Below are 20,000 nucleotides of genomic sequence, written 5' to 3'. Positions count from 1 at the left end.
TTGCTGCAAAGTTCAGTAGAATTTGGTCTTGTAATGTAGTTGTTGTGTTATTATGATAACTCACTAACTAGTTAACTAATGGGGATAAAGAAATCCCCAAGGTTTGTGGAAATCGGTTACATAGTGCTCTTGTGCGCTACACCTATCTTGTCAGATGGCTAATTGACTAACTAGTTCACCGCAAATTCAGTCGAACTTGCTAATGTATTGTTGTTGTGTTTTAATGCTAATTAACTAACCACGTAACAAATGGGAATATAAAAATAACAAAGTTACAATGAATAGTTTTTTTTTTTTAACGTAATCTTGTGCGACACCCGGCTAGTCAGCTAGCTAATGAAATAACTAATGAAAAAAAGGGAGTCAAAAGTTCGGAAGATCTTGTTAATGTACTGTTGTTGTGTTTTAATGCTAATTAACTAACGATGTAAGGAATGGGAATATAAAAATAACCAAGTTTTGTTGAAATCAGTTACAGTGAATTGTTTTTTTTTTAACGTAATCTTGTGCGATACCTGGCTAGTTAGCTAGCTAATTAAATAACTAATGAAATAACTAATGAAATAAATGGGAATCAAAAGTTCCGAAAATGTTGTTTATGTATTGTTGTTGTGTTTTAAAGCTAATTAACTAACGAAGTAACGAATGGGAATATAAAAATCCCCAAGTTTTGTTGAAATCAGTTACAGTGAATAGTTTTTTTTTAACGTAATCTTGTGCGATACCCGGCTAGTCAGCTAGCTAATTAAATAACTAATGACAAAATGGGAATCAAAAGTTCGGAAGATCTTGTTTATGTATTGTTGTTGTTTCTTAATGCTAATTAACTAACGATGTAACGAATGGGAATATAAAAAGTTTTGTTGAAATTAGTTACAGTGAATAGTTTTTTTTACATAATCTTATGCGATACCCGACTAGTCAGCTAGCTAATTAAATAACTAATGAAATAAATGGGAATCAAAAGTTCGGAAGATCTTGTTTATGTATTGTTGTTGTTTCTTAATGCTAATTAACTAACGATGTAACGAATGGGAATATAAAAAGTTTTGTTGAAATTAGTTACAGTGAATAGTTTTTTTACATAATTTTATGCGATACCCGACTAGTCAGCTAGCTAATTAAATAACTAATGAAAAAATGGGAATCAAAAGTTCAGAAAATTTTGTTTATGTATTGTTGTTGTGTTTTAATGCTAATTAACTAACGACGTAACGAATGGGAATATAAAAATCCCCAAGTTTTGTCGAAATCAGTTACAGTGAATATATATATATTTTTTTACGTAATCTTGTGCGTTACCTGGTTAGTCAGCTAGCTAATTAAATAACTAATAAAAAAATGGGAATCAAAAGTTCGGAAGACGTTGTTTATGTAATGTTGTTGTGTTTTAATGCTAATTAACTAACGATGTAACGAATGGGAATATAAAAATCCCCAAGTTTTGTTGAAATGAGTTACAGTGAATATATTTTTTTTTAAACGTAATCTTGTGTGATATCTGGCTAGTCAGCTAGCTAATTAAATAACTAATGAAAAAATGAGAATCAAAAGTTCACAAGATCTTGTTTATGTATTGTTGTTGTGTTTTAATGCTAATTAACTAAAGACGTAACGAATGGTAATATAAAAATCCCCAAGTTTTGTTGAAATCAGTTACAGTGAATAGTTGTTTTTTTCACGTAATCTTGTGCGATGTCTGGCTAGTCAGCTAGCTAATTAAATAACTAATGAAAAAATGGGAATCAAAAGTTCCGAAAATCTTGTTTATGTATTGTTGTTGTGTTTTAATGCTAATTAAGTAACGACGTAATGAACGGGAATATAAAAATCCCCAAGTTTTGTTGAAATCAGTTACCGTGAATATATTTTTTTTTTACGTAATCTTGTGCGATACCTGGCTAGTCAGCTAGCTAATTGAATAACTAATGAAAAAATGAGAATCAAAAGTTCACAAGATCTTGTTTATGTATTGTTGTTGTGTTTTAATGCTAATTAACTAACAAAGTAACGAATGGGAATAAAAAAATCCCCAAGTTTTGTTGAAATCAGTTACAGTGAATAGTTTTTTTTTAACGTAATCTTGTGCGATACCCGGCTAGTCAGCTAGCTAATTAAATAACTAATAAGAAAATGGGAATCAAAAGTTCGGAAGACCTTGTTTATGTAATGTTGTTGTGTTTTAATGCTAATTAACTAACGATGTAACGAATGGGAATATAAAAATCCCCAAGTTTTGTTGAAATCAGTTACAGTGAATAGTTTTTTTTTTTCTTGTAATCTTGTACGATATCTGGCTAGTCAGCTAGCTAATTAAAAAACTAATGAAAAAATGGGAATCAAAAGTTCGGAAGACCTTGTTTATGTAATGTTGTTGTGTTTTAATGCTAATTAACTAACGATGTAACGAATGGGAATATAAAAATCCCCAAGTTTTGTTGAAATCAGTTACAGTGAATAGTTGTTTTTTTTACGTAATCTTGTGCGATATCTGGCTAGTCAGCTAGCTAATTAAATAACTAATGAAAAAATTGGAATCAAAAGTTCGTAAGATCTATTTTACGTATTGTTGTTGTGTTTTAATGCTAATTAACTAACAACGTAACGAACGGGAATATAAAAATCCCCAAGTTTTGTTGAAATCAGTTACAGTGAAACGTTTTTTTTTACGTAATCTTGTGTGATATCCGGCTAGTCAGCTAGCTAATTAAATAACTAATGAAAAAATGGGAATCAATGCTAATTAACTAACGATGTAACGAACGGGAATATAAAAATCCCCAAGTTTTGTTCAAATCAGTCACAGTGAATAGTTTTTTTACGTAATCCTGTGCGATACCCGGCTAGTCAGCTAGCTAATTAATGAAATAATGGGAATCAAAAGTTCGCAAAATCTTGTTTATGTATTGTTGTTGTGTTTTAATGCTAATTAACTAACAACGTAATGAACGGGAATATAAAAATCCCCAAGTTTCGTTGAAATCAGTTGCAGTGAATAGCTGTTGTTTTTTTTACGTAATCTTGTGCGATACCTGGCTAGTTAGCTAGCTAACTAAAAATTAATGAAAAAATGGGAATCAAAAGTTCCGAAAATCTTGCTTATGTATTGTTGTTGTGTTTTAATGCTAATTAACTAACGACGTAACGAATGGGAATATAAAAACCCCAAGTTTTGTTGAATACTGTTACAGTGAATAGTTTTGTTTTTTTACGTAATCTTATGCGATATCTGGCTAGTCAGCTAGCTAATTAAATAACTAATGAAAAAATGGGAATCAAAAGTTCGGAAGATCTTGGTTATATATTGTTGTTGTTGTGTCATAACGCTAATTAACTAACAATGTACCAAATGGGGATATAGAAATACCCAAGTTTTGTTGAAATCAGTTACTGTGAATAGTTATTTTTTTACGTAATCTTGTGCGATATCTGGCTAGTCAGCTAGCTAATTAAATAACTAATGAAAAAATGGGAATCAAAAGTTCGGAAGATCTTGGTTATATTTTGTTGTTGTTGTGTCATAACGCTAATTAACTAACAATGTAACAAACGGGAATATAAAAATCCCCAAGTTTTGCTGAAATCAGTTACAGTGAATATATTGTACGTAATCTTGTGCGATACCTGGCTAGTCAGCTAGCTAATTAATAACTAATGAAAAAATGGGAATCAAAAGTTCGGAAGATCTTGTTTATATATTGTTGTTGTTGTGTCATAACGCCAATTAACTAACGATATAACAAATGGGGATATAGAAATACCCAAATTTTGTTGAAATCAGTTTTTTTGTGTAATCCTGTGTGCTAGCTGGCTATGGACTAGCATAATTAACAGGTTCAGTTTTTCCTTTTGTGTTACAGATCCTTGCTTTTTCAATCAACTCAATAACAGCAAATATATAACAGTTCATTATTTCTACACTTTACCACGTACGACAACTGATGTCTTCCGACATCACCTGCAAAGTATCATCAGGCAATGTTGTCATGGCGACACCAGAGGGCGACCTCAGTCCAGTCAAACTTGGCAATGGGCGAGCAACACCCCCCCCCCCCCCCCACCGCCCCCCAGGCCCTCCTTCTCGTGTTTAAAGTGGGCGACATGGCCCGCGGCCGTACAGGCCTCATATCCACGCTGACCTAAATCTGTCTGGCTTACCCAGCCAAGACCTCCACGCCGCTCCTTCTAAAACCAGTCCCTAAACTGTCCCCGTTTCTCATTTGAAGCGGATGATATTCCCAAATAGGACACACACAAACACACGCCAGTATCCATTAACAGCTGGATCTAAAAGCGGGGATACGGCCTCTAGGAAGCATCTCCAAACGTGTCCCGCAGGCCTCTCTGGTACAACCTTTTCCCATGTGCACGAGTGCTCCCTCGTGAGAGTTCCGCTACAACCTTTCAGCGTCTTCTTGTTGGAGCACGTTTAGAGCGACACGACAAGGAATGCAAACGGATCAGTAGCTTTCACGGGGAGTCGTGCTGGCATACAGAATGCCTTTCGACAACAGTGTCTCTTCTCAGGGTACAATAATAATATACTGCAGGATGTAAACATAAATATACTGCAGAGTAGTAGTCTAGTCAGTATAGTATAGTACAATAATAATATACTGCAGGAAGTAAACATAAATATACTGCAGAGTAGTAGTCTAGTCAGTATAGTATAGTATAGTCCAATAATAATATACTGCAGGATGTAAACGTAAATATACTGCAGAGTAGTAGTCTAGTCAGTATAGTATAGTATAGTACAATAATAATATACTGCAGGATGTAAACATAAATATACTGCAGAGTAGTAGTCTAGTCAGTATAGTATAGTACAATAATAATATACTGCAGGAAGTAAACATAAATATACTGCAGAGTAGTAGTCTAGTCAGTATAGTATAGTATAGTCCAATAATAATATACTGCAGGATGTAAACGTAAATATACTGCAGAGTAGTAGTCTAGTCAGTATAGTATAGTATAGTCCAATAATAATATACTGCAGGATGTAAACGTAAATATACTGCAGAGTAGTAGTCTAGTCAGTATAGTATAGTATAGTACAATAATAATATACTGCAGGATGTAAACATAAATATACTGCAGAGTAGTAGTCTAGTCAGTATAGTATAGTACAATAATAATATACTGCAGGAAGTAAACATAAATATACTGCAGAGTAGTAGTCTAGTCAGTATAGTATAGTATAGTCCAATAATAATATACTGCAGGATGTAAACGTAAATATACTGCAGAGTAGTAGTCTAGTCAGTATAGTATAGTATAGTACAATAATAATATACTGCAGGATGTAAACGTAAATATACTGCAGAGTAGTAGTCTAGTCAGTATAGTATAGTATAGTACAATAATAATATACTGCAGGATGTAAACGTAAATATACTGCAGAGTAGTAGTCTAGTCAGTATAGTATAGTATAGTACAATAATAATATACTGCAGGATGTAAACGTAAATATACTGCAGAGTGGTAGTCTAGTCAGTATAGTATAGTATAGTACAATAATAATATACTGCAGTATGTAAACGTAAATATACTGCAGAGTAGTAGTCTAGTCAGTATAGTATAGTATAGTACAATAATAATATACTGCAGGATGTAAACGTAAATATACTGCAGAGTAGTAGTCTAGTCAGTATAGTATAGTATAGTACAATAATAATATACTGCAGGATGTCAACATAAATATACTGCAGAGTAGTAGTCTAGTCAGTATAGTATAGTATAGTACAATAATAATATACTGCAGGATGTCAACATAAATATACTGCAGAGTAGTAGTCTAGTCAGTATAGTATAGTATAGTACAATAATAATATACTGCAGGATGTAAATGTAAATATACTGCAGAGTAGTACTCTAGTCAGTATAGTATAGTATAGTACAATAATAATATACTGCAGGATGTAAACGTAAATATACTGCAGAGTGGTAGTCTAGTCAGTATAGTATAGTATAGTACAATAATAATATACTGCAGGATGTAAACGTAAATATACTGCAGAGTAGTAGTCTAGTCAGTATAGTATAGTATAGTACAATAATAATATACTGCAGGATGTCAACATAAATATACTGCAGAGTAGTAGTCTAGTCAGTATAGTATAGTATAGTACAATAATAATATACTGCAGGATGTCAACATAAATATACTGCAGAGTAGTAGTCTAGTCAGTATAGTATAGTATAGTACAATAATAATATACTGCAGGATGTAAATGTAAATATACTGCAGAGTAGTACTCTAGTCAGTATAGTATAGTATAGTACAATAATAATATACTGCAGGATGTCAACATAAATATACTGCAGAGTAGTAGTCTAGTCAGTATAGTATAGTACAATAATAATATACTGCAGGATGTCAACATAAATATACTGCAGAGTAGTAGTCTAGTCAGTATAGTATAGTACAATAATAATATACTGCAGGATGTAAACATAAATATACTGCAGAGTAGTAGTCTAGTCCGTATAGTATAGTATAGTACAATAATAATATACTGCAGGATGTCAACATAAATATACTGCAGAGTAGTAGTCTAGTCAGTATAGTATAGTACAATAATAATATACTGCAGGATGTAAACATAAATACACTGCAGAGTAGTAGTCTAGTCCGTATAGTATAGTATAGTACAATAATAATATACTGCAGGATGTAAATGTAAATATACTGCAGAGTAGTACTCTAGTCAGTATAGTATAGTATAGTACAATAATAATATACTGCAGGATGTCAACATAAATATACTGCAGAGTAGTAGTCTAGTCAGTATAGTATAGTACAATAATAATATACTGCAGGATGTAAACATAAATATACTGCAGAGTAGTAGTCTAGTCCGTATAGTATAGTATAGTACAATAATAATATACTGCAGGATGTAAATGTAAATATACTGCAGAGTAGTACTCTAGTCAGTATAGTATAGTATAGTACAATAATAATATACTGCAGGATGTCAACATAAATATACTGCAGAGTAGTAGTCTAGTCAGTATAGTATAGTACAATAATAATATACTGCAGGATGTAAACATAAATATACTGCAGAGTAGTAGTCTAGTCAGTATAGTATAGTATAGTACAATAATAATATACTGCAGGATGTAAACATAAATATACTGCAGAGTAGTAGTCTAGTCAGTATAGTATAGTATAGTACAATAATAATATACTGCAGGATGTCAACATAAATATACTGCAGAGTAGTAGTCTAGTCAGTATAGTATAGTACAATAATAATATACTGCAGGATGTAAACATAAATATACTGCAGAGTAGTAGTCTAGTCCGTATAGTATAGTATAGTACAATAATAATATACTGCAGGATGTAAATGTAAATATACTGCAGAGTAGTACTCTAGTCAGTATAGTATAGTATAGTACAATAATAATATACTGCAGGATGTCAACATAAATATACTGCAGAGTAGTAGTCTAGTCAGTATAGTATAGTACAATAATAATATACTGCAGGATGTAAACATAAATATACTGCAGAGTAGTAGTCTAGTCAGTATAGTATAGTATAGTACAATAATAATATACTGCAGGATGTAAACATAAATATACTGCAGAGTAGTAGTCTAGTCCGTATAGATGTATATTATGGGTGTACAAAAAAATATTTACTTCCGAATCGTGATTCTTACTCATCCCTATTCTAATTTTCAGAAATCAATTTGAAAAACAAAAAAAAAGTTATATATATATTTTTTAAATGTTTTGTATTTTTTTATAAGAATCGATTTTCAAAAATAGTTTTTTGACAGTGGTGTGTCGCCCGGGCCAGCAAGGACTTCTCTGCTGGTCTAACATAGCAAGAAATCATGATCATAATTAAAGATGAAAGTATTTTATTTTATTTACTTTCCCTAAATATCAAAAATTATGTCATATTTAAGTCCCATCCTACAACTCATTTGTATACTCTAGCCTTTAAACAGACCCCCCCTTTTAGACCAGTTGATCTGCCCCCCCCTCTCCTTCGTGGAGGGGGGGTGGGGTGGGGGGCACAGATTCGGTGAACACAGATGAGGCGCTAGCTGTCCAAAGTCGGGACCCAGGGTGGACCACTCAACTGTGCATCAGTTGGGGACGTCTCTGCGCTGCTGACCTGTCTCCACTCAAGATGATCTCCTGCTGGCCCCACTATGGACTGGACTCTCACTATTATGTTAGATCCACTATGGACTGGACTCTCACACTATTATGTTAGATCCACTATGGACTGGACTCTCACTATTATGTTAGATCCACTATGGACTGGACTCTCACTATTATGTTAGCTACACTATGGACTGGACTCTCACTATTATGTTAGATCCACTATGGACTGGACTCTCACACTATTATGTTAGATCCACTATGAACTGGAATCTCACTATTATGTTAGATCCACTATGAACTGGAATCTCACTATTATGTTAGATCCACTATGGACTGGACTTTCACACTATTATGTTAGATCCACTATGGATTGGACTCTCACTATTATGTTAGATCCACTATGGACTGGACTCTCACTATTAAGTTAGATCTACTATGGACTGGACTCTCACTGTTATGTTAGATCCACTATGGACTGGACTCTCACACTATTATGTTAGATCCACTATGGACTGGACTCTCACACTATTATGTTAGATCCACTATGGACTGGACTCTCACTATTATGTTAGATCCACTAGGGACTGGACTCTCACAATATTATGTTAGATCCACTATGGACTGGACTCTCACACTATTATGTTAGATCCACTATGGACTGGACTCTCACACTATTATGTAAGATCCACGATGGACTGGACTCTCACACTATTATGTTAGATCCACTATGGACTGGACTCTCACACTATTATGTAAGATCCACTATGGACTGGACTCTCACACTATTATGTTAGATCCACTATGGACTGGACTCTCACACTATTATGTAAGATCCACTATGGACTGGACTCTCACACTATTATGTTAGATCCACTACGGTCTGATTGACACATCTATGTAATGTCCACAAAAAAATGGTCAACCAGCAAGTGAGTAGCACGATAATTGTGTCTTGCCTATGGTCAAACATAGTAGTAGTAGCGTGCATGAGTGCTGCCAGCACTGGTGGCGCTGCGGTTCATTGAAGGAAAGCTCATTTCCATCATATTTCCCACTGTGACATTCTGAGGATCCATTCCTTTGGCGGTGGTAGCATGGCTCTCCTCAAGCTGAAGAACAAGTCTCCTGACATCTGCAGCATTGCCGCAGAGTCCCTGAAGGATGTACTGCATATTGGCTGACCAATCGACCTGATGATTGATTGGCTGATCAATCAACCTGATGATTGATTGGCTGACCAATCCACCTGATGACTGAACGCTGACCAATCCACCTGATGACTGAACGCTGACCAATCAACCTGATGATTGATTGGCTGAACTGTGTGGATGTAAGAGCTCCCAGATGATTGAGAATCATCTTGTGTGTGACAACCACCAAGGACTAAGGACTAAATCAAGCTCTGACCAGATCAACCACATCTCAGACTCCTCATCAAGAAGGTCAGGAAGTTCTGCAAGGACCGGCAGCTGTTCATCAAATTCATCGACCTCAAGGCTGCCTTCCAAACAAGTCGACTGACCTACACCGTAGAATATCCACCGCATCTCCTCCGAACAAGCTCATCACTGTCATTACAATGTTGCATGACAGCTCTAAGAGTTGAGTCCGTGTCAACAAGAGTGAGACTGACTGGTTTCCCATCGCCGCTGGTTCAACTGTTCAATTGCCTCATCTATCCACTTCCTTGGACTCCAGATCGGTGACTACGTTGCGTCCCTGTTCTGCCTCTTGCACGCTTAGCTGCGCTTGGACTGCGTGTCACCTGGTCCAAGACTAAGCTCATGCATGTCGGTGACGGACTTGATCCACCCACCATTATCTTCGGCTATGAGACCGTTAAGTTTGTCTCTTCGTTGGTTTACTAACACGGGGGACATACTGAACGAGGTGAACAGATGGCGAGGACTGGCTCCTGGAGAAACCTCTGGAGGTTGTTACGCTACAGTCCTTGCTCCTTTACGGGGTGCAGATCTGGCCATTCTTCAAGACCACGGGTGCCCAGTCCCGCATGCTAAGCAACAATGAGGGTGGTTCTCCAATGCGTACATCAGCCCGAGACCCAACCAGCCCAACATCCTTTGTATCCTTGCCCAGTGCCATTGTCCTCCACTACCCTGCCGACCAGTCTGTCAGAACCATCATGGAGTTCTGCTTGTTCGCGGTTAGTTGGAGATGTCCTCGCGGCCGATTTCAAACCTGTTGGTCCGACGTCGTGGACCATGATCAAGCAGATCAACCTCTTACTGAAGGATGCTTCGTGAACTTGCTGGCATGAAACTTAGGCAGGCATACAAGCGGACTACTCGACAGGACTGAAACGTGAGATACTGTATTTAGGTGCCACCTTACCTTTGGTGGTCTCGCTCTCCCTCACCAGGAACGTTCCTCTTCTGTTCTCCAAATTCAGCAGCAGCCTCTCGGAGTCGCGACGCGTGATCTTGCCAAAGAACCACCTACGTTTGGCGGACAGAAGACACATGAACGAACAGGACGAGGTGAAAGCCGACTTGTTGGAAGTTGATGCTTGAGACCGCATTAAGTAACACACACACACATCTCCATGACAGCCTCTTACCTGGAATCTGCAGTCAGTCTGAGATGACTGCAGAAGAAGGAAGGAAAAAGGTGAGACAAGCAGGCGTTTACAGAAGGTTAGTTTAGCATAGCAAGGCTAACAGTAAATGAGAAGGTACAGAGGCAGGAAACGGACAAAAGTACCAGGACGACTACAGGAAGTGAAAGAAATGGTAGGTGCGTTTCCTACGAGACAGTTCCAAGCAAAGAACCACAAAAGAAAGATGTCCTACTCTTCAGCTTGGATGGAATCAGACGGAGCCACGTAGTTGCTGGGAATATATCCGCTCTCTCCGGTGGTCAAGGAGCGCGCCAGCCACCAGTCGCCCTCTCTGCAACGACAACGTACGGCGTCACGCCAAAAAGGACACACCAGGAGCCGTGCGAATATGTGGGGGGGAGTAAAACCAGGATTACTTTGCACTAGCGGGAGGGGATTATGTTGCAAAGGTCAATCGATGCAAACCCAAAAATAATATCTTGACCAGGGATGGGCATGATCAATACATTTTTCATCGTCAGAAGTTGCAATGGATGTCAGGTTCTTTGAGTTTGCTGTCTAACCGGGTCATGGTAAGCAACTAAAACAAATACAGAACAACTTTTTTAGGAACTTTTGCAAGAAGAAAATTGCAAGATTGCATAAAGCCACAACATATAGTAGTCTGTGTGGCGAATGGAAGGAGGTTCCTCAGGCAGGTAAGTTAGCTCGTCAATAAAGTTGGTTCCTTGTGAGACTGCTTTCGGGTGTTGACTAGGGTTGTCCCGATACCAATATTTTAGTACCGGTACCAAAATGTATTTCGATACTTTTCTAAATAAAGGGGACCACAAAAAATGGCATTATTGGCTTTATTTTAACAAAAAATCTGAGGGTACATGAAACATATGTTTATTATTGTAATTTAGTCCTTAAATAAAATAGTGAACACACTAGACAACTTGTCTTTTAGTAGTAAGTAAACAAACAAAGGCTCCTAATTAGTCTGCTGACGTATGCAGTAACATATTGTGTCATTTATACACCTATTATTTTGTCCACATTATCATGGAGAAACTGTAAAAATGGATTATTAATCTACTTGGTCATTTACTGTTAATATCTGCTTATTTTCTGTTTCAACATGTTCTATCTACACTTCTGTTCAAATGTAATAATCACTTATTCTTTTGTTGTTTGGATACGTTACATTTGTTTTGGATGATACCACAAATGTAGGTATCGATGCGATACCAAGTAGTTACAGGATCATACATTGGTCATATTCAAAGTCTTCTCGTGTCCAGGGACATCTTTCAGAGGCGGTATAGTACTGAATATGATTCGTTAGTATCACGGTACTATACTAATACCCGTATACCGTACAACCCTAGTATGGAACTAGGGTCGTCCCGATACCACATATTTTGGTACCGGTACCAAAATGTATTTCAACACTTTTCAATACCTTGATAATTTTTTTAAAATAAAGGGGACCACAGTAAATTATTATTAATATTATTTGCTTTATTTTAACAGAAAATCGTATGATACATTAAAATGGTGTTTCTTTTTGCAATAAAAGAACAATTTTGGCATTAAATAAGATAGTAAACATATGTTTATGTATATGTCATATTCAAAGTCCTCATGTGTCCAGGGACGTATTTCCTAAGTTTAAAAACATAATATGAATTTTACTTTTTAGAGGTGGTATAGTACCAAATATGATTCATTAGTATCGCGGTACTATACTAGTACTGGTATACCGTAGAACCCTAACCTACATATAAACATCTTTTGATCACTGAAACTCAGATTTTGCTGCCATTTTATTTTGTTTAACCCTGTAACACCCCTTGTTGTAAAATTACAACGTTACCTTTAACCATCCTAAAAAACAATCCGTTATATTTTTTTTAATCACATTTACATAGTCTTTGGGTCCTATTGTTCAGTCTCACAAGGCTATTGGATCGTACATTTGTTTATAAGTCATGCCTTCTGGCCATGAACTCACACAACCTCTCAAGGTTTCCTTCGAACAACATCTATTTGTTTCATTGGACTGGATTCATCAGATTCAAGTAAGTAAAATGTCTTTTATATATTTTTTGGTTGTTAATACAATGTCTAGAGCAGGGGTCACCAACCTTTTTGAAACCAAGAGCTACTTCTTGGGTACTGATTAATGCGAAGGGCTACCAGTTTGATACACACTTAAATAAATTGCCAGAAATAGCCAATTTGCTCAATTTACCTTTAATTCTATGTTATTATTAATAATTAATGATATTTACACTTAATTGAACGGTTTAAAAGAGGAGAAAACACGAAAAAAATGACAATTAAATTTTGAAACATAGTTTATCTTCAATTTCGACTCTTTAAAATTCAAAATTCAACCGAAAAAAAGAAGAGAAAAACTAGCTAATTCGAATCTTTTTGAAAAAATTAAAAAAATAATTTATGGAACATCATTAGTAATTTTTCCTGATTAAGATTAATTTTAGAATTTTGATGACATGTTTTAAATAGGTTAAAATCCAATCTGCACTTTGTTAGAATATATAACAAATTGGACCAAGCTATATTTTTAACAAAGACAAATCATTATTTTTTCTAGATTTTCCAGGACAAAAATTTTAAAAGAAATTCAAAAGACTTTGAAATAAGATTTAAATTTGATTCTACAGATTTTCTAGATTTGCCAGAATCATTCTTTTGAATTTTAATCATAATAAGTTTGAAGAAATATTTCACAAATATTATTCATAGAAAAAACAGAAGCTAAAATGAAGAATTACATTAAAATGTATTTATTATTCTTTACAATAAAAATTTTTTTTTTTACTTGAACATTGATTTAAATTGTCAGGAAAGAAGAGGAAAGAATTTAAAAGGTAAAAAGGTATATGTGTTTAAAAATCCTAAAATCATTTTTAAGGTTGTATTTTTTCTCTAAAATTGTCTTTCTGAAAGTTATAAGAAGCAAAGTAAAAAAATTTATGAATTTATTTAAACGAGTGAAGACCAAGTCTTTAAAATATTTTCTTGGATTTTCAAATTCTATTTGAGTTTTGTCTCTCTTAGAATTAAAAATGTCGGGCAAAGCGAGACCAGCTTGATAGTAAATAAATAAAATTTAAAAAATAGAGGCAGCTCACTGGTAAGTGCTGCTATTTGAGCTATTTTTAGAACAGGCCAGCGGGCTACTCATCTGGTCCTTACGGGCCACCTGGTGCCCGCGGGCACCGCGTTGGTGACCCCTGGTCTAGAGCATGTACATATGTAGTTATTGCGGAACAGATGCATCAAATTTCATTTAGAGCTTGTTATATAATTGTTGCGATTATACAACACTGGGTGAATGTGGTAGTCAAACTGCTGGCTTGTTGCAGTGGGCTCAAACAGGTTGTATTGTAAATGAACCCTTAGTTGTTCAGACAACGTGAGTACAAATACAGAAATTCTGCTCCCATCAAAGCCCAATGTTGCAATATTACAACATTTCTCTAAAAACATACATAAACATTTTTTTTTTAACTATTCAATTTCTGCATCAAAAATGCCTCCTACAACAACACTAAAAGGTCAAAAAATTTTTTTTTTTAGGTTTTTCAATATTTGGGTTTTACAGGGTTAAACCCGCCAAATTATGTTTAATCTAAAGGGGAATTACACTTGACAAACACATGTCCTTATTCCATCCATTTTCTGTACTACTTCATGCAGTTGAGGGGCGGTAATTAACGATCAATACAGGAAACGTTATCTAATGCCCATCCCTAATGACTTGAAGATGCAATGGGACTAAAGACATGCATCAATGGGGGTATGACAATGGAGAGGGGTATGTTCAACATCATTGGAGAAAGGCGTCTGAAGCTCTGCAGCACTACAATGACGTATTATGACTGGAAGGTGTTGGAAAGCTTCAGACCAGCTGGACAAGAATGCAGTCTGGGTGAGGTTACCAGGCAAACATTTGGGGTGACGCAGGCAAACACGTAAACACAAAACACATTCAGGGTGCTTTCACACTCATCGTTTGCTTTCTCTTGTCCTGATGTGTCGCTTGTAAATGTAGCCTGTGTCCCCCCCTGGCTCGTCAAAAGAATGTAAACAGGAAGACCGTTTAGTGAGAGGACACAACATGGAGGTTTAATGTTGTGAGGCCGTGTTAGAATAATTATGTATATATTATCACACAACTTTTATGCTTAAGGGCCGTTGCTATAATTACTGTCAAAGCTTAACCTATTGTTACTATAACAATCTACAAGGTTAAGGTTGCTTCTCTTTCTTCCCCTCCATTTTTCTGCATTCTTTCGTATCTCAAGTTATCATTACGTATATGTATTGTTGCATTTGAACAATTGTATTGTTGATAATAAAGGTAAAGTACTGGTATTGTTTATTATCAATAGCACTATTTCTATTGGTATTCATATTGCTCCATTTTTAGTGTAATAATGCTCAGTTCTGTATTTTTTTTTTAAATTTTCGCTAACTGCTTATTTGCTATTACTTTTACCATCATATTTGTACATGTCGTATTTGCTGATGTTGCTCTGTTGTTGTTGTTGTGTTTGCTGTTGTTGTTTTTGTCTCTCTGTCTAATCCCCCTCTTGTCCCCACAATTCCCCCCTCTGTCTTCCTTTTTCTCTATTTCTATCCCCTCCTGCTCCGGCCCGGCTGCACCAAATGATAATATAAATACATTTAATAAAGTCAAAATACAAGTAAGGCAACAAGAGAAGTATCCTACACTTCTCTTTTGTAAAGTAAATCTGAACAGCCGATATGGGCATCTACATCTGCTATATGATTTGCCCGAGAAGCTGGGCAGGACATAAAAATAAAAAATAAAAAAAATAAATAAATAAATAAATAAAATAAAAAAATAAAAAAAAAATTACTGTCAATTGTGCCGAAGTGGTATTTTTGGTATCCAAACGATTGCCAGCCGTCTTTATCAGTGCTGTGTCCAGACTCGGCCTGCTGACTGCCAAGGCCGAACATCGGGTACCGGGACGCAGACAAAGCAGAGACGGGGCGATAGCACCAGTGTCAACACATTTGCATTTTTGTATTATCATATATTGTGTCTAACTGGAGTTGTTGTCCCTCAGCGACAGCTTCAGCGATGTAATAGGGACCTTCCAAATAAATAGAGGAAGCCCGCGGGTCTGGACTTTTAGAACGTAGTTTGGATCTGGAACTAGAATACAGCCCAAAATACCTGTCTCCTCATGAGCTAAATTGAACTCTGTCTCTGCATGATTCCTTGCTTCTTTTCTGATTAATAGATGTCATCAGTGTTTGAACCTGACAGGCCGACATAAGCGGACCTAGATCGGATTGACATCCCTTTTTTTCCCCCCGGATGGTAGAGGTGGGCAGATTGATCAAATTATCTGTGCCAGAGTAGTATTGTTACTAGCGTGAGGAGATTAGATATTGTCCAGTTTTCACAAGTATATATGTTGGTGGTATTGTTACATTGTCTGATATTATTGTGTTTACTATTGTAAAATGTTACAAATAAAAATACAAACCCCCTTTCCGTATGAGTTGGGAAATTGTGTCAGATGTAAATATAAACGGAATACAATGATTTGCAAATCATTTTCAACCCATATTCAGTTGAATATGCTACAAAGACAACATATTTGATGTTCAAACTGATAAAAAAAATTTTTTTTTGCAAATAATCATTAACTTTAGAATTTGATGCCAGCAACACGTGACAAAGAAGTTGGGAAAGGTGGCAATAAATACTGATAAAGTTGAGGAATGCTCATCAAACACTTATTTGGAACATCCCACAGGTGTGCAGGCCAATTGGGAACAGGTGGGTGCCATGATTGGGTATAAAAGTAGATTCCATGGAATGCTCAGTCATTCACAAACAAGGACGGGGCGAGGGTCACCACTTTGTCAACAAATGCCTGAGCAAATTGTTGAACAGTTTAAGAAAAACCTTTCTCAAGCAGCTATTGCAAGGAATTTAGGGATTTCACCATCTACGCTCCGTAATATCATCAAAGGGTTCAGAGAATCTGGAGAAATCACTGCACGTAAGCAGCTAAGCCCGTGACCTTCCATCCCTCAGGCTGTACTGCATCAACAAGCGACATCAGTGTGTAAAGGATATCACCACATGGGCTCAGGAACACCTCAGAAACCCACTGTCAGTAACTACAGTTGGTCGCTACATCTGTAAGTGCAAGTTAAAACTCTCCTATGCAAGGCGGAAACCGTTTATCAACAACACCCAGAAACGCCGTCGGCTTCGCTGGGCCCGAGCTCATCTAAGATGGACTTATGCAAAGTGGAAAAGTGTTCTGTGGTCTGACGAGTCCACATTTCAAATTGTTTTTGGAAACTGTGAACGTCGTGTCCTCCGGACCAAAGAGGAAAAGAACCATCCGGATTGTTATAGGCGCAAAGTGTAAAAGCCAGCATGTGTGATGGTATGGGGGTGTATTAGTGCCCAAGACATGGGTAACTTACACATCTGTGAAGGCACCATTAATGCTGAAAGGTACATACAGGTTTTGGAGCAACATATGTTGCCATCCAAGCAACGTTACCATGGACGCCCCTGCTTATTTCAGCAAGACAATGCCAAGCCACGTGTTACAACAGCGTGGCTTCATAGTAAAAGAGTGCGGGTACTAGACTGGCCTGCCTGTAGTCCAGACCTGTCTCCCATTGAAAATGTGTGGCGCATTATGAAGCCTAAAATAGCACAACGGAGATTGAACAACTTAAGCTGTACATCAAGCAAGAATGGGAAAGAATTCCACCTGAGAAGCTTCAAAAATGTGTCTCCTCAGTTCCCAAACGTTTACTGAGTGTTGTTAAAAGGAAAGGCCATGTAACACAGTGGTGAACATGCCCTTTCCCAACTACTTTGGCACGTGTTGCAGCCATGAAATTCTAAGTTAATTATTATTTATGAGTTTGAACATCAAATATGTTGTCTTTGTAGTGCATTCAACTGAATATGGGTTGAAAAGGATTTGCAAATCATTGTATTCCGTTTATATTTACATCTAACACCATTTCCCAACTCATATGGAAACGGGGTTTGTATTTTGTGTGCCTAAAATCTGGATAATTGCTAAATAAACAGATGATTTACCAATCACCAAATTGAAGGGAAAACATACCTGATCAAAATGTGATTCTTACAACCACATGATTCTCAATTCAAACCGATTCCGGCAATATGTTATTTGGTATAAAATTTGTTGCGCGCGACCAGTCTTCCTCTCAGGGAATAAAACACACTGGTCAATCACAACTTATTTTGGATGACATATATGTTGAGTAAAAATGACCCCAGAGATGGTACAATACAAGCGTGGCACTAAAACCTTGTGGCGTGAAAGCACCCTGACTAAAAGTAGTTCCATCGCAGTTTCACAAACCTGCTGTTCACCTTCCTCCTAAAAAAAAAAACAAGTGAGGATGACGATGGAAGAGGAGAGATGATGAAGGTAGAGTTAAAAGCAGAACAACATCATAAATAACATCTGAACTGTTGAGGAAAGAGGATAATAACAGGACAGGTCAGTGAGTACAACAACGTTATGGGGCGGACCAATCATAACGAGCTTGACTCTGGCCTAAGTGGACTGTTAGCTTTTCTGAGAGGCGCTTCATTAAACCTGCATATACTTGACCCGATACTGATCCAGGTCTTAAAAAGGGGTGAGGGAGGGGATAGTCTTCTATTGTCCTTCTAGGTCAGGGGTCGGCAACCCAAAATGTTGAAAGAGCCATATTGGACCAAAAATACAAAAACAAATCTGTCTGGAGCCGCAAAAAATTAAAAGCCATATTACATACAGATAGTGTGTCATGAGATATAAATTTAATTAAGAGGACTTAAAGGAAACTAAATGACCTCAAATATAGCTACAAATGAGGCATAATGCTGCAATATGTACACACCGCTAGCCTAAATAGCATGTTAGCATCGATTAGCTTGCAGTCATGCAGTGACCAAATATGTCTGATTAGCACTCCACACAAGTCAATAACATCAACAAAACTCACCTTTGTGCACTCATGCACAACGTTAAAAGTGTGGTGGACAAAATGAGACAGAAAAAGTGGCATAAAAGACGTCCTAGAAAGTCGGAGAAAGCTATACATGTAAACAAACTATACGGTGAGTTCAAGGACCGCCAAAATAAGTAGGACAAAACGGCGCTCGCCAAATACTCGAATCAGTGAAGCATGTTTAATATAAACAGTGTGATTTATAACAATTAGGGAGGTTTGTGTCATGTTTGTCCTCCTACAGAAACCATACTAAAACAAAAAAATAGTTTTTTTTCCCCTCATCTTTTTCCATTCTTCATACATTTTTGAAAAATCTCCAGAGAGCCACTAGGGCGGCGCTAAAGAGCCGCGGGTTGCCGACCCCCGTTCTAGGTCAACAGTGTGTTAGTGAAGGGTATCCACGTTATGGATTCATGGGGTGACACCACCCCCCCCCCCCCCCCCCCCACTCATTGAAAAACACACGCAACCCCCAACCTCCTTTTCCATCCTAGCATGCTTTTAACATCCTTAATAATGGAGACCACAAAAAAATGGCATTATTGGCTTTTTTTAAACAGAAAATCTTAGTGTACATGAAACATATGTTTATTATTGTCATTTAGTCCTTACATAAAATAGTGAACATACTAGACAACTTGTCTTTTAGAAGTAAGTAAACAAACAAAGACTCCTAATTAGTCTGCTGACGTATGCAGTAACATATTGTGTCATTTATACACCTATTATTTTGTCTACATTATAAAGGACAAACTGTAAAAATGGATTATTAATCCACTTGTTCAATTACTTTTAATATCTGCTTATTTTCTGTTTCAACATGTTCTATTTACACTTCTGTTCAAATGTAATAATCACTTATTCTTCTCTTCTTTGATACTTTACATTAGTTTTGGATGATACCACACATTTAGGTATCGATCCGATACCATCTCATACATAGGTCCTATTCAAAGTCCTCATGTGTCCAGGAACAAACAGTATTTACTGACTTTATAAACATAATATAAATTCTAAAAAAAGGAACAAAGATCTTGTGACACTAAAAAAATATCGATTTAATCATAGTAGTATCGACTAGATACGCTATTGTACTTGGTATCATTACAGTGGATGTCAGGTGTAGATCCACCCATGGCGTTTGTTTACATTGTGACGCCGGTGAGCTATTGTATCCTCCTACGGTGTGTAGTGAAACATGTTTAGTCATTCCTCGTCCTCCAGT

General features: G+C 36.6%; 1 protein-coding gene across 5 annotated transcripts in view; it reads right to left on the bottom strand.

Moving 5' to 3' along the window:
• src (v-src avian sarcoma (Schmidt-Ruppin A-2) viral oncogene homolog) overlaps window positions 1–20,000 on the bottom strand; it is a 119,724-nt gene that overhangs the window by 24,011 nt on the left and 75,713 nt on the right. For 2 of the 5 annotated variants that reach the window (XM_062052500.1, XM_062052501.1), the window contains exons 4-7: window positions 18,136–18,153; window positions 10,947–11,045; window positions 10,715–10,741; window positions 10,489–10,592 (exon numbers count right to left, since the gene is read on the bottom strand). In XM_062052500.1, coding sequence (XP_061908484.1) covers window positions 10,489–10,592; window positions 10,715–10,741; window positions 10,947–11,045; window positions 18,136–18,153 — 248 coding nt within the window. The remainder of the gene's footprint in view (window positions 1–10,488; window positions 10,593–10,714; window positions 10,742–10,946; window positions 11,046–18,135; window positions 18,154–20,000) is intronic. The other 3 variants (XM_062052503.1, XM_062052502.1, XM_062052504.1) reach the window with 3 other exon arrangements.

This window comes from Entelurus aequoreus, linkage group LG07 (genome assembly GCF_033978785.1).
Source record: "Entelurus aequoreus isolate RoL-2023_Sb linkage group LG07, RoL_Eaeq_v1.1, whole genome shotgun sequence".
Taxonomy (NCBI): Eukaryota; Metazoa; Chordata; class Actinopteri; order Syngnathiformes; family Syngnathidae; genus Entelurus; species Entelurus aequoreus.
Note: the sequence above shows the minus strand (reverse complement) of the source record. Positions and strands in the feature narration are given on the sequence as shown.